Source organism: Heliangelus exortis, chromosome 7 (genome assembly GCF_036169615.1).
Source record: "Heliangelus exortis chromosome 7, bHelExo1.hap1, whole genome shotgun sequence".
Taxonomy (NCBI): Eukaryota; Metazoa; Chordata; class Aves; order Apodiformes; family Trochilidae; genus Heliangelus; species Heliangelus exortis.
In genome coordinates this window covers 28,220,217-28,235,844 of record NC_092428.1, presented here as the reverse complement: position 1 = coordinate 28,235,844, position 15,628 = coordinate 28,220,217, and the positions used below count along the sequence as shown (strand labels likewise).

At 42.5% G+C, this 15,628-nt stretch overlaps 1 protein-coding gene across 2 annotated transcripts in view; it reads left to right on the top strand.

Annotated features, from left to right (window-relative positions):
• Nucleotides 1–1,655: 1,655 nt before the first annotated feature.
• The window catches only part of HSPA12A (heat shock protein family A (Hsp70) member 12A), a 56,926-nt gene continuing 42,953 nt past the window's right edge, over nucleotides 1,656–15,628 (top strand). Inside the window, exon 1 of one of the 2 annotated variants that reach the window (XM_071749502.1) lies at nucleotides 1,656–1,909. In XM_071749502.1, coding sequence (XP_071605603.1) covers nucleotides 1,882–1,909 — 28 coding nt within the window. In that variant the 5' untranslated portion in view covers nucleotides 1,656–1,881. The remainder of the gene's footprint in view (nucleotides 1,910–15,628) is intronic. The other variant, XM_071749503.1, reaches the window with a different exon arrangement.

Below are 15,628 nucleotides of genomic sequence, written 5' to 3'. Positions count from 1 at the left end.
GAGGCTCAGAGTAGACCTCATCACTCTCTACAACTCCCTGAAAGGAGGTTGGAGCCAGGGGGGGGTTGGGCTCTTTTCCCAGGCAACTCTCAGCAAGACAAGAGGGCACAAGAGGTCTCAAGTTGTGCCAGGGGAGGTTTAGGTTGGACATTAGAAAGAATTTCTTTACTGAGAGGGTGATCAGACATTGGAATGGGCTGCCCAGGGAAGTGGTGGATTCTCTGTCCCTGGAGATATTTAAAAAGAGACTGGATGTGGCACTCAGTGCCATGGGCTGGGAACTGCAGCAGGAGTGGATCAAGGGTTGGACTTGATGATCTCTGAGGTCCCTTCCAACCCAGCCAATTCTATGATTCTATGATGTGAGTGATCCCCATGTAAGAGAGTCTGCAAGAACAGAAGCTTACAGCTGACCTGGGTGGTGAACTGAGCTGCTGTTCCACGTGCTCCTTTCCAGTTTAGAATATCCTTTTGTGCTGCTGCTTGTGGGAGGTGGGCTGAGCAGTTCAGCTTTTCCCCAGGGAGAGGCAGTGGGTTTCAGGATGAGATTGTCTTCTGAGACTGTACAGGGTTGGTGCAGGCCAGAGGGATGAGTCAGGTGTGTTGGGGTGAAGCAGTTTACTGCTTTAATTCTAACTTTAGTGGCACACCTTCTGTCCTCAGATGGAATAAAACTTAAAGGGAACAGAGCTAATGGCACAAGAGAAGGAAACCAAGGAACAAATAGAGGGAGGTGCTGAGTAAGGGTTTTGATTCAAAATTCCCTAGTCCTTGGATGTTTCATAGGGATCCTGGCTTGTGTGGGTGATGGCTTTGGTGAGGTGACCCAGGAGAATCTTGGGGTAGATTTTAGATTGTGATACATTTCACAGTGACCTCCTGGATTTAGCAAAGAACTGACACTGGGCTTGGTGTTAATGCCTTGAGTTATTCCAGGTGAACTGCTGGCAGTGCTTTCAAAATGTGAATGGATAGAAAGTAAAGGAGAATTAGACCATGAAGCATGGGAGGAAAACATTTTCTCGGGCTCCAGGATTGTTCACGGGAGGAGACCAGCCTTGTTTTATTCTCAATTTTGGAATGGCTTCTTCCTTACTTTGGAAAACTCTTAAAACTTATTCATGTATCAAGTGACAACAGGGGTGGTCTCTCTCCCAGGTGCTGGAACGCTGTTAATAAGCTAAAAATCACTAGAAGCAGGAGGTTCTGGCCCGATGGCACTGCAGAACCACATGGGAGAGTTCGTTCCAAAGGCAAATAAAGAGAATCCCAAGCCGTACAACTTCCCTCGTAATTGACACTTTCGGGGGACCAGCTACTGATTTCTGACTGCAGGTTAGCTGTACCTACACCCCCCCGACACGGCGAACAACCAGCATCACCTGTGCAAACAGCATCACCCGGTGTCCCTTACCAGCGCTTCAGGACCCTTTTCTCTGCCTCTCACGGCTGCGGGTGTCACGCTCGGCCGCAGAGGGGGATGCTATCACCCTGAGGGTTGGTTTTTTTTTTCTACTTCAGTAGCCGTGCAATCCGCATCTGGCTGGGCTGGGCTGTCCTCCCCCCCCCCCCCCCTCCCCTCCCGCCGAGGTCTCTGCCACCGCCGAGCTGCAGCCGCAGCCGCGGGGCCCTTGTGCGGCTGCGGGGAGCGGGCGGGGAGGGGCTGCGCAGCCCCGCAGCCTGCGCGGGAAGGCTGTCAGCGCCGGGCCAGGAGCGGAGGCTTCCCCTTGGCTCCCCGCACCGTCTGCAGGAAGGCGCGGCGGGGCGGGGTGGGGACGAGAGGAAGGAGTGGAGCCTCCCCTCGGGTGGGCAGCGCAGCTCCGCCGCCGGCCCATGCCTCGGCGTGCGCAGTGAGCGCGGAGAGCCGCGGGCGGTCGGGCCATGTCGGAGGCGGAGAGCGGTGCTGCAGGTAAGGGGGGAGGCAGCGGCCGGGGGTGGGGGGGGTTTCCGCGGCCCAGCGCGGTTCCGCTGCCGCCGGGTCCCCGCCGCAATGCAGGAGCGACGGGCGCGGCGCAAGCCGGGCTCTCCTCCCGGCCCCCCGGCCGAGCGGCTCCGGCTTATCGGGGGAAACGATCTGGAGCCATAGCCCCGTCCGGAGGAGAGGGAGGCGGCAGACAATGTCCTGACTGTGTCGGCGCAGGCAAGGCGGCCGCGGCGCGGCGTGGGGCAGGGCTGACGGACCCCTCGCTACCCCAGGGGGAGTGGATGGGTGGGGGGTTTCCGTGGGAAGGGAAGGGGGGGCTGCTGTACAAGGGGGGGTGCAGCCTGCAGCGGGGACCGAGCCCCCCGGCTGCTGCGGAGCTGCGGCGGCTCCTCCTGTGGCATTCCCGGGGGAGCCGGTGCAGCAGAGTGGGAGCGGGTCCAGGTGAAAAAACAATGCGGCTGCATTGCCGGACCGGAGCCGGCGTCGTGCCGGGGCTCTGCGGCGGGCGCGGCCCGGCGGGGCGGTGCAGCATCCATCCATCCCTCCCTCCTTGCCGGCGGGGGGGGCCTTTGTGCCTCTCTCTTCCTCGTGGGTTGGGGTCTCCCTTTCCCAGCAGCGGCCTGGGAGAGAAGGGGGAGGGCTGGGGCTGGCAATCAGGGGCTGATGGTGAAATAAAGGAAGGCAGATGGGCTGAAAAAGAAAGACCTGGCGGTGCGGTGGGAAAGAGCGGTGGCTGGGATGAGAGCCTTAGCATCCCGGCACAGCCTCGGGGACCAGCGAGGCGGAGGGAGGGGATCAAACCCAAGTGGTTCTGTTTTACCACGTTAAGGGGTCAGCGGTGACTTTGCGAACCGCTGTTCGCAACTGTTCGAACTGTTGACATATGAGCTGAGGCGATCTTAATCTTGCTTTGCCTGAAACACGGATTCTGTGGTTCTCGTCCTGGTAAAAATAATACAGACTTTGCAGGACAGGGGTGGTCTCTTCTTGTGTGGGAAGGGAACTGGAGGAAGGAAGAGGGTTCCTAAGATGCAAACGATACGGGTGAATAACCCCAAGGGAAGTGCAGACTCAGCCTGATTTAATTTGATCTCTCCATCCCTTCTTCCTCCCTCTCTACTGCAAAGATTTGAAGAAACTGTAATGTGACTGCCTCAGGTGCAGCCAATAATGTATGGGGAAACCTAAAAGGTTGAGTTTATACAGATCATAATGGGAGTTGGGGAATATTTTGAGTAAAATAGCTTAATTGCAGTGCAGCTGGAATGGAAGAGTCATAAAATATCTATTTTTAAAAACCCAGAAAACAATACTTAGAAACTAATTAAATCTTCAAGATGACCTGCCCTGCTGGCTTCCCTCCCTCATCTCAGAGCTTCCTAAATAAAGTCTCATGCCTTTAGGTTTGAAATAACCTGTAACAGTTTTCTAGCATGCAGCTGACAAAGAGAAGAGCAGCCTGACAGATTTGCTTGTCCTTTAGGTTTCAGGGTATCTCATGTGGGTTTTTTCCTGCAAAGTTGCAAGCTTAGTGCAGTGCGATGCTGAAATTAACTAACTTGTGACATGGGGAGTATCTATGCAGGTGGGATTTTGTTTGAAGACAGAAGACCATGTAGCAAAGCAACAATTTGTTCTGCGGGAAATCTTTATGTTCTTTCCATGCACTGGAATGCTAAAGCTGTCAGAGAAAAAAAAGGCTTCAGGATAAAATGTGATGTAGTGAGAGTTGTTGTATTGACAGTATTGAAGCTGCAGTCACTTATTGCAGGGTAGTACAATGCAAAAGAGAAATGTCTGTATGTAAAATACTGGTGGTGTGTGCAGTGCCTGCCAATCACTTTTATAGCTTCAGTTAGCACAGCACTGCGGTATCTGCAGCTGGGTTAGGATCAGCTTGGATGAAATTGTTCATACCCAGCAGTTGTTGCATGTAAAGCTTCTACTTACACTGACTTTTGCCATTTTAAAAGCTCTTGGCTTGTAATTGGGTGATGCTAATTCAGCCCACAAGTTTTCTTTTATGGCACTGTCACTCTCTGAGCTTTCAGGCTGAATATTTAGTTCATTCCCACTGGGACAGCTCTGTTCAACAGAGCTGCCCTGCTCTGCACCCTCAAAGTTTCCCTAAAGCAAGAGGTATGCTCTGTACAGAGGTTGCTTTAGTTGATGCACATCTGGTTTAAGGGGGGTTTTTATCCCAGTCTGGAGGGTCTGCCCAGGATGTCTCTCAAACACAATGGTCACCAGGAGCTGGAAGAGGTGTCCTCAGATGTTGGGTCAAGTTCAAGCATCCTTCTGGGGAGTGGTTCTGCACAGGAAGGACCAGAATCTGCCTCAGCTAAAAAAGGCCAGATCTCTGTGTGTAAATGTTGAGATTTAGGATCTGGTTTGCTTTCTGACTGCATCATGTAGTTGGGGTTATATGCAAGTTGACTGGTGTCACATCTTGTGCTCTTTCCTGCTGTATGCTTTTTTTTCATTGAGTTGATGTGACCTGCCATGGCCAGCTTCTTCCATTTTAATGGGAATGAAGTTGAAATATTTGAGTCTCCTTCTGGATGCCAGATCTGCAATTGTGACTAAGTGTGGATTTTTTAATTTTTATTTTTATTTCTTTTTTCCTTTTGAAGCTATATTTGCGGCAAAATATTTAAAAATCCTTATTTTTTTAGGATGTTCTGGACTATTCTTTTTTTTGCTGTCCTCTACTACGATTTCATCTATAATCACACCACACAACCATTCCATTCTTAAAAAAAAACCAAACGTTTTTTATATCCAAAGGATCCTCATCACTCCTTTTCCTGGATCTGAACTGGTTCATCCTTTTGACAATGTGTTAGATGGGATTTCACAAGTGTTTGACTTCAAAGAATGCACCATTTCTGTCTGTAGAAACTTCTCTCTTTGGCTCCTTTGGTTTGTAGGTAGTGTGAAGGAGCACTTTGGGTATTTTTTAGTATTTGAAAAAACCAAGATGGTTCTCAGGAAATGATAAGGGAAAATGTGAGATGAGTAAAATCCAGTGCATTCAAACGATGCTATTCCAAACAGAAGAAAAAGAACAGTCATGATTTTGGATATGAGTCAACCTGACCTTTTTGGAGAGTTTGAATACATTCGTTTTATTTATTTTTATAAGTAAAATAGACGTTGACTGCAGCTTACTGAAATCTTTTAGAGTATTTTGTTTATCCATAAATCACTTTAGTTGCTTACTTATTCATCTTCTGGATGGCACTTGTCACCTCTCAATCAAACAGCCTTCCTAGTTGAAAATATGTGATAGTCCAGGGTGCATGTCTGTCATGCCTGCTTGTTCAGCTCTGTTTGTCCAAAGGTGAAAGAAAGAGAGGAGGAGGGCTTGGGATCTGTTTCAGGAATGAGCTCTGAGGTCCATCAGTTCTGATTGTAGATGGTGCTCTCACTTCACAGATGTTTTACTGAAGAGTGTGCAGCTGGTGGGTGATCTAGGGTCACAGATGTTGGTGCTGTGCTGAGGGAATGCTGCTGCCAAGTCTGCACATCCATGGGCTGAAACACTTCTGATGTACCTGCTGACTCTTTCACTGTGACAAATATTCTGGCTCCTGGGCCATTAAATCCCAGCTGCCTCTCACAATGACCAAGCACGTTTTGGGTCTTAAAAAAGAACATTCCAGAATTCTAAATTCCTCAAAAGATGTTAACCATGGGCCATGTGCTGTGCTGTTAAGAATCATAGTGACGTGCATTTAGAATAAACAAATGTGAATTTCAAGTTTTACCACAACTGCTACTAAAGCAGTGACTTTGCAGTGGTTTAAAATCAGGACGGCAGTGGTGAACTGAGTAAGTAATGGAGATTAAAAAAAAAATGGGGATTAAAACAGGAAATTCCTCCAGAGGCTGTCTCAGAGGGATTTGGGAAAGGTTTTCATGTAAATGAGAAGCAAAATGCAGTCAGTTCTAATAAAGTAAGCAAATGAGTGAACTAAAATACTTAGAATATGAAGGCTAGAAAGCCTTTGTTCTTTACTCAGGATTTCACTGGATGATCTTACTCAGGACTGCATCAGGGTGTGTCAAGGACACCAGAGGATGGCTTTCTGCATTGCACTGGCTCCTTCCATCATTAACCTGCTGCTGGGGGCTGGTTGCATGTGAGAGTTGCTTGGTGCTTGCTGATCCAAATGAGTCTCTTTTGGGATTGATTTGCAGGGCTCTGGGCATGCAGATCAGTTCTAAAGGTGGATTACTTAAACGGACAGCAGCTCTGGAGAAGGTTTTTCTCGGATTTGTTGTTTCTTATGTAATTTATTCCTTGGTACCTGAGTCAACACTCTTAAGAGTGCAGATGCAGATCTTAACCCTGCAGAACTGCAGATGCAGTTTCTGAGGGATACTGAGAAAGATTTCCAGTAATTCTTGTCGTTTGGAGTCCAGAAAGAAGTGTGCATGTGAGTGGGTTTTCATAGTAGCAATTTCATCTCGTCTTAAGGAGTTTGATCACTTTGTCTCTCCAAAGAAAAACTCCTGCAGGACCTTACCCAACCTGCAGTGGTTTCCTTGGAGGGAAGGCAGATTGCTCTGCTTACACTACTTCATTCTCCCATAGGGAATATTCTGGGAACACTGCTTCAATTTATCTGTTTGTGGATTCACCTCATGTTCTTAGTGCTGCTCAGGACCACTCTCTAGGGTTGGTGTTTTGTCTGTCTCAGGGTTCTACAAACCTGAGCGCTCCATGGCCACCTGTCCCACACATCTTTTCCTTGCCAGGCTCTGTGCTTTTGTATTCACACTTCCTTTTTCTCCTGTTCCTTGTGAGGTCTGAAGAGTGGGTCTCTCTCTCTCTCTCTCTCTCTCTCTCTCTCTCCTCATTTTGGGCAATTTTTAATAACAACAATAAAATCACAGTCTCTTTAGTGTCTCCCAATCTTTGCTTGGGAAATGCATTCCTGTGATAATTTGATTTTATGGATTTCATCCTTGCTTGAGGACTCTTGATGCTTTCTCCAGGCTTAAGGATCAAAATCCCTGTGGTTACACCAGGCTGACTGGAAACTAAACCCTTTCCCTGGTACCAAACAGATCCAACAAATTTACCATCTCTTTCTCAAGTTTCCATGGATACCTTAGTAGAGCACACTCTGCAATCAGACTGGCAGGTTATGGCATTTACAAAAGCTTTCAGAGTTGTCATTCTGGATCTCCTGCATTCAAAAATCAACCTCTTGTAGTAACTCTCTTCCTCAGCCATGCTCCTGTGAGGATTTTAGTCACTTTTAGCAACTTCTTTGCAGGCTGGGGCTGTAGCATCTGCTTGTCACCATGACTCTGGAACTTCCCAGTTGGTTTTCTGGCTGATCAGTCTCATTCTCTGTGTGATGTGGATGCCCAGTCAGGGCATTTTAATGTAAGCTGGATGGGTGCTAGTATAATAACCTCTGGAAATGTAGTATAATAACCTCTGGAAATGGATTTTGGTCAGTAACTGCATGGTTTTATGATCCACTCTTCAAATATTAAATATCTACTTGCTTCTCTCCTCACAGGGTATTTAGCTTTAAGCCAGATAGCTGATGTGTTTTCATAAAATAAAAAGAAGGAACACAAATTTATTTTTCCATTATCTGTGAAATGTTCCTCAGAAGCTGAATCAATAGCCATAAACTATGGATTCACAGATGACTTTATTAACAAATTGTCACATTTGACACAATTTTTTTTTCAGTTTTTTAATAACTAGTATTCTCTTATTTTCCCATCTTTGAACAAAAAATGGTTTAATAGCCTTACAGAATGTGAAGGGATTTATATGTAGCATCAGTCATGCTGATTACAATGAGAAGCAATAGTAGCAACAGTTACCATAGTTTGGCTCTTCTTTCTTTGTATTATTTTTTTTTCTTTTTCATGGGGAAATATTTGTTTTCTTTTTTGCCAAGACTCCAAAAATGTATAAAGCATATTCGGGATTCCTGAAGATTGTCAAAATGAAGAAAATGAAAAACATTTTCCAGTATTTTTCCCAATTCATATTTCAAGAAAAAGGAGTTGCTTCAGTCATCCAGCTTGATGCATTGCAAGATACTTGAGAGTCTTGCAATGGCTGATAATTAAATTAGCCTATTGCTTTCTGAGCAAACCAGTACCATTAGACTGTTCTTCTCGTATCTGCTGGATGCACAATCTGGAAAAGCTGAACAATATATTTATTTTCCACGTTTTGAATAGTATTCCTTTGGTTATCTTGATCTAGAAAGGTAAATCTAGGATGGTGTAATTTTCAGTATACAATTGCATTTTGAGATGGTTCTTAAATAGGAACTTGCAGTACAATGGGGATTTTTATAACTGTGATATATTGATCTTGCTCTCCTGAAAGAAAAAAAGCAAACAACCAGCCCACTGTCAGCTGGCAAATGGTGTTTTTTCCCCAATGAAGCTGATGAGATTAAGAAATGGTGTGTTTTATGAGCATGAACTTATTAACAAGTTATTACAGAACCTAGGTTCTGTATACCAGTGTTTTGTTTCCTATTCCTTGTATCTTTCTTTGGAAGCAGGGAGGGTGGAGATGAGAGATGCAGGAAAGCAGTGCTTGCACAGAGGCAAATGGTGCAAGGCAGCTTGAAGGAAACAAGTTCATGGAAGGGCTTGTTAAAGGAAGAGGTTCCTTGGTGCATATTAAAGATGTCTTATTACAGAATTTATCTGTGGAATACTTAGAAAAAAAATCCTGAAGAGTTGTCTTCCAGTGATTCCAGCTGCAAAATCTGTTGTTACCCCATGTGCATCACAACATGTAGCCTGTCCTTTCCATCATGTAAACTGGGATCAGTTTTGGCAGTCCTGGCAGTAGTGTGTGTAGCTGGCATCCAGGAGGAGAGCACTGACTGCAGGGGGATGCTGGTGAGATCCCCAAACCCCAGTTCTGGGGTCTGAGCAAGTTCCTGGCAAGTGGGAACCACATCAGGCCTGGGAGGGAAGAGGGAGCTGAGTGGGGGAAAAGCTGGGAAGCTCTCAGGGCATTCAAGGTGGAATTGGATTTAAGACCTTACAGTGTGGATGGTGAATGGGTTTGAGTTTAAGGCAGCTTTAGGGTCAGGCATAGCTAATGGTAAAGTTTTGGCTGAGGTTTTAGTGTTGTGAAGTATGCATGGGAGTGTAATAGGTCTGGGGGTATAATTAGTCCAGCTTACTAAGCATTAGCAAGGTCAGATCAAATTTAGGTAAAGTAGTTTAAACTACATCCTGTCAAAAAGAGGAGTGAACATAACCCATGTGGCATTTGCAGAGGGTTATTGCAAGTTCTTGTGTCTTTCTTTCCTCTTAAATTAATTTCACAGAAAATAAGTGGTGTCTTTTGGTTTCCCTTTGCTGGTGAGGTGCAGAAAAATTACTGTTATCCAGAGAGTGAGTGATGGGATGAACCTGGGGTCTTTTTTTGATACTCTTAACAGTTACATTAAAAACTTAAATTATCTCAAAAAGCTTGAAAGCATACTGGAAAAGTAATTCTTTCAAACTGTAGTCATTATGAAAGGCACCATAAAAGCATAAATGAAAAAGGTCAAAGTTGTAATGAGGAACGTATCTTATTTTTAGAATTTTTTCCAAGGAATCGAGAGATTATTATTATTATTTTTACGTAGGAAATTACTGTTCTCTAATTGGTATCAGTGCAATGAATGCCAGCTCTTTGGGTGACCAATTATTAAGAAAGGGTATCAGGAAACTTGGATTTGTATCAGAGTTTTGCTTTGGCTGTACTCATAGAAGAGATGGGGGTTGCAGTCTTCAAGAAAGCACTGGATGCCTACTGGCATTTTAAAACAAAGGACTCTGATTCCATTGATGGTAATAGCAGTGGCTTTGTTTCACTAGGAACAGAAGGGTCTTAATCCTGATATGAAATATGAGCTCTTTTTATTAAGCATAAGAATATTTTAAGTAGGATTTTTTTTTTGTATTTGCTTCTCTCTGACTTTTTTGTGGTTGTTGTTCTGCAGTTATTTTCAAAGGACATCTTTGTATTTGCAGTGAAGTGCTCTAGGTTGTCACATTCCATTTGGAAGCCATGACATTTTCTTAATGCAAAGCAAAATCTCAGCAATAGGAAAAGCTGAACAAGGTTTTCTTCAGCAAGGCAGGAGTTGCCAGCTAATAGCAATATGGGAAGCTCTTTGCCTGTTGTACAAACACCATTAGCAAGCTTTACTTGCAGCAAAATTATTTATGCTCAAAATTATAAACAATGTTTTGAATGAAAAATGATGTTTTGGTTCCATTCTTTTCTTGCCTGATGGATACCCCCTACCCATATTTCACTTGGGTCATCCTGTTTTGAAATCCAGAGTTATCGACTGGATAGAAAAATGAGGAATCTGGCCAAGATTTTGGTAGGACCACCAGGCTGACTTAGGCCATAGCTCAGATAGCAATCACTTTCACCAGCTGCTGGATGGCTGGAAATTCCAGAAAAATGGTTATCACATACGTGGAGGTGTTTGATCTGAGAAAATGATTGTTATGTGCACAGCACATTCAGTTAAGGTGGATTTATTGCACCCATAAAGATCAGCTGCAATAGTGGCATTTTTAGTACATCTGATGCATCTAATTGCTGAACTCTGCACCTGGTTCATCAGCCTACAAATAAGTGGGAGGCTGAGTGAATTTGGCTCATGGATCAGTGCATTATACATCTCAGAAAGGGTTATTGCAGCTTTCCTTTGGAGCCAGGGGGTTGTACTGCAGGGATTCCCAGTCAAGAGTTTGGGAGAAGCCAGATAAGGGTGAAGGACCCAGGTCTCGAACCTCAGGCAGAGCTGCATTGAGTTCATTGCATTGAATATAATGGATTGGGGATTAAAAAAAAAAAAGACCTAATTTCACAAGAACTTCTTGAAATACTAGAAGTATGCTCTGAAGTGGAATGGTATTGATATGACTGTTGATTCAGAAATCATTAGAAGAATTTAATGAGCAAAGGATGGGTTTGCAGCCACTCTTGCAGGATAGAACTGAGGATAAAAATGAATTTAAGATACATTAATTGGGATGTAACAGTACCCACTGGTGCTCAGGCATATTCCTACAGAAAGCTGGTTTGATAGGGACTCTGCCTGGTTTGCAGAAGAGCCATTAGGGATACAGACCATGAGGAGTTCCTTTCACTATCACTGGGAAGTGAGGTCTATGGGGGTTCAGCAATTGTATTTCTCTCCCAGCCAAGCCTCTTCTTTTGTAGTCATGCTTCAAGTACTGCAGAATGTGCCTAAAAAAGGTCCACACTGGGGTTTCTGATGGCAGGCTTGGGGCTTGGTACCTTATTTTATTCTTTTTTAATTTCTTTTTCTTGTTGTAGACTGGTGACATGAGACATACTCAGAAATTTCACCCCTGAGTTGACTGCATTTTTCTGCTTTAGAATTATAGAATGGCTTAGGTTGGAAGGGACCTTGGAGATCATCTACTCCAAGCTGAATTTATATGAGGTTAAATATTTAATTAAAGCCAAATTTAATAGAAAAGAGCTTCTCTGTAGCTGCCCAGAAGAGGTTTTTATTTAGCACTACCTTAGTGATACGTGTCTGAGGTTTTGCAGTCTTAATGCAGGTTTAAGCCTTCTGTCGAAAAGCTGATTATCTGTGACCAGAGTTGTCCATGTCTGATACTTCCAGTGGTTCACTAAAACTCATTTATCTGGTCCTCAATAGGACTTTCAGATATTCAGAAGTGTCATCCAGAGGAGATCAGATGGCAGTAAATGAACTTCTTAGTTAAGTAGCAAGCTTGGTCCTTCTCTCCAGATCTCACAGAAATTCAGATTCAGCTGAACATGCTGTTAGAGAAATGTTCACACCAGACAAGCTGAGTTTTTATAAATGCTGTGGACTTTGCTTTTACTCTGTTCTGTGAGGCTTAAAGGTTAATCCTGTATTGCAATTTTGTCACCAGTGGAGTTGGAAATCTAGAGGGTGGCTGATCATTTACTGAAAAACAGAAGAGGCTTAAGTGATGAGATGTTGTAGGAAACTACAGAAAGCACTCGTTCATGTGTTTAGATTAAGAGAAGAAATAATTTAAATTAAGTCTTCTAAACCAGCAATTGCAGCTAATATGATAATGGACATGATTCACTATTAATACAATATTTGTTCATCTCATAATTTTACCAGTCCTGCAATTGTTTGGGAATTTGGAAAAAAAAAAAAAAGAAAAAAAAAAAAAAAAAGAAAGAAAAAAAAAAAAGCAAAAAGAAAAAAAAAAAAAGGCGAAAAAAAAGAAAAAAAAAAAAAAAGCTGAAAAAAGTGCTGAAACAGGCTTCTCTTTTTGCCCTTTCTCCTTTGGTAACCTTGGAACTGCAGTAGATGTTCTTTGGCAACTGCTTACCTTAGCACTGAGGTCAGAAGTTGTAGTGATGTGCTTAAATTAATTCTATACACATCTACTGAAATTGTCAGAACCCCTGATAGAGATAGAGACAGTCATATTGCAGGTTAATGATTATAAGCATCAATGTGCTCATCAAGTAATTTGTGTCCTACATAGAAGATTGGGATTTGAAATATTTGTGTAAGTATTGGAAGACTGTATAATTTACATTCTAAATCATATTCCTTAATTTTTTTTTTTTTTTGGCAGATAACCTGTCAAGAATCAAGTATTTATTTAACGCATGCTGTGTAGCTGGGGTTTGTCACAGTGTGTAGTATGACACAGACAGAGATCCCTGGTAAACATGGGAGATAAAGCTGGAACTTGGTCTCTGTGGGACACTACGTGTAGGCATTAAGAAGTCATCCTGCTTTTAAAAACTGTTCCAAAATCCATGTCACTATCCAGTGTACCTTTTAAAATCTTTTTTCTTTTCCCTTTTTCTTTTTTCCCATTTTCTGTTTTTCCCTTTTTCTTTTTTCCCTTTTTCTTTTTTCCTTTTTTCTTTCTTCCCTTTTTCTTTTTTCCTTTTTTCGTTTTTCCCTTTTTCGTTTTTCCCTTTTTCGTTTTTCCCTTTTTCATTTTTCCCTTTTTCGTTTTTCCCTTTTTCGTTTTTCCCTTTTTCGTTTTTCCCTTTTTCTGTTTCCCTTTTTCTGTTTCCCTTTTTCTGTTTCCCTTTTTCTGTTTCCCTTTTCTCCTTTCCCTTTTCTCCTTTCCCTTTTCTCCTTTCCCTTTTCTCCTTTCCCTTTTCTCCTTTCCCTTTTCTCCTTTCCCTTTTCTCCTTTCCCTTTTTTCCTTTCCCTTTTTTCCTTTCCCTTTTTTCCTTTCCCTTTTTTCCTTTCCCTTTTTTCCTTTCCCTTTTTCCCTTTTTCCCTTTTTCCCTTTTTCCCTTTTTCCCTTTTTCCCTTTTTCCCTTTTTCCCTTTTTCCCTTTTTCCCCTTTTCCCCTTTTCCCCTTTTCCCTTTTTCCCTTTTTCCCTTTTTCCCTTTTTCCCTTTTTCCCTTTTTCCCTTTTTCCCTTTTTCCCTTTTTCCCTTTTTCCCTTTTTCCCTTTTTCCCTTTTTTCCTTTCCCTTTTTCCCTTTTTCCCTTTTTCCCTTTTTCCCTTTTTCCCTTTTTCCCTTTTTCCCTTTTTCCCTTTTTCCCTTTTTCCCTTTTTCCCTTTTTCCCTTTTTCCCTTTTTTCCTTTCCCTTTTTCCCTTTTTCCCTTTTTCCCTTTTTCCCTTTTTCCCTTTTTCCCTTTTTCCCCTTTTCCCCTTTTCCCCTTTTCCCCTTTTCCCCTTTTCCCCTTTTCCCCTTTTCCCCTTTTCCCCTTTTCCCTTTTTCCCCTTTTCCCCTTTTCCCTTTTTCCCTTTTTCCCTTTTCCCCTTTTTCCTTTCCCCTTTTTCCTTTCCCCTTTTTCCTTTCCCCTTTTTTCTTTCCCCTTTTTCCTTTCCCCCCCTTCCCCCCCTTCCTCCCTTTCCTCTTTTTTTCTTTGTCTTTTTTTTTTTTTCCTTTTTTTTTTTTTCTCTAATATTCACATCATAGCCTGGACTTGATGATCTCCGAGGTCTTTTCCAGCCTCAGTAATTCCCTGATTCTTCGACTGCAACTCAGGTTGCTGGCAGCCCTCTTCCCATATTCTCTCTTGAAACAGATGCTTTTTTCTTCCAGATCACCCAAAAATGTGTGTACTGTCACACAGGTTTTTCTGGGTTGGATATAGAGCTATAAATAACTTCTTAGGGCTGATAACTAAGGAGAGGCTGGGAGATAGATTGCTGAAACAGGTAACAAACAGAATTAATAACAAAGAGAAACTCTGAAAACACAACTGGGGATTTGATGTCTACATTTTTGTGCTCTAAAGCCAGGTTCTTAAGAGGGGGAAATGAAGATTTTCCAGAGGTGTTGGGTCAGTATTGCAATGTCCTGGTCTGCTCATGAAGTGTTGGTTCAGGTCCAGTCAGCAATAATAGCAGGATGCAAGGAACCTGTTTTTTTACTAATTTGCCTTTTTTATTTTTTTTTCCCTCTTTGCTGAATGATTGTGTTTCAGTTCTTTGAAAATGCCTTGTTGATGGTACAGAAATTAATCTGTTTTGAAAAGAGGAAGAAATAGCACAAAGAAGGCTGCTAACAGCATCTGAAGCTGATAGCAGTGTCTGATTCAAATAAATCTTAACAAACCAAGCAGATTCTGTGTGCTTGTCACATTTGGCCTGTGGCTTTTTGTACTTCACCCCAAGAAGAGTAACATGATATTTTCTTGAAGAGCAAGTACAGGAAATGTGAATATTAGGCTTCTGCAAATGCTTCTGAAGATCAGGCTGAACATGCATATTATAATTTGAACAGAGATAAACATTATTATAAGACCATCATTAAGATTTAGAGGAAGATTTTTTTTTTTCCCTGTGGGCAGATTATTCCATGGTTACCTAGTGCAGAGTTTTTGCATCTTTAACACAAATCTGAGTCCCAGGAACCAGAGGTTCCTTTATGAGGAACCTCCTCCTAAAGTAGAGGAGAGCTCCTGTGTCATCTTAGAATAATTCTTTGACTTGTCATGTCTAGGAATTACATGCTATGCATAAATATGCATTTTATTATGTGACACATCCAAGTAGGTGATAAAAATAAGATGAAATTTTATTTAATATTTATTATGGTTACCGATATGCAGAGACTTATTAAATAATTCTGCTTTACATCCAATTGGCTTGTATTCTAAAGAAGAGAATTCAATAAAGGCTTAAATATGGGGGCAGAGATGTATCAGCATAACCAGGGTGTGTGGCATCTCTTCTATATTCCAATTTCATAAACTATTGCAGTCTTCAGAAGAGAATATATTATATAAAAATCTGCCCGAGTCATCAGTGCTTAATTATTTTAATAAGCTATTTCCTTTTCTGTCATCAGTGAGGTAAATATAAGAAGGGAAAATACAAAAAGTGCAAAAATACAAATACAAATGGTTCATTACAGTATTTGTCACTCATTTGGGATGTTCCTTTAAATGTAATTTCAGTATTGTATGCAGAGTAGAAATATTTCTTGGTTTGTTAATAATACTTTCCTTTTTCCCAGCTGGATTCTGTCCTTCAGTAATCTTAACAGCTGCAGGATGTTTCAGTGCCAAGTATATTGAAGAATAAGCACAGAGACAGTATTGGGAAAGTTTCAGAATAAGGGTACATGATGAAATAATTGCAACTTCTTAGTGCATTGTCAAACTTATATCAGCTTTTTTTCTCTTAATATGAGTCTGTCCTGTTTTTGATCTCACAGCT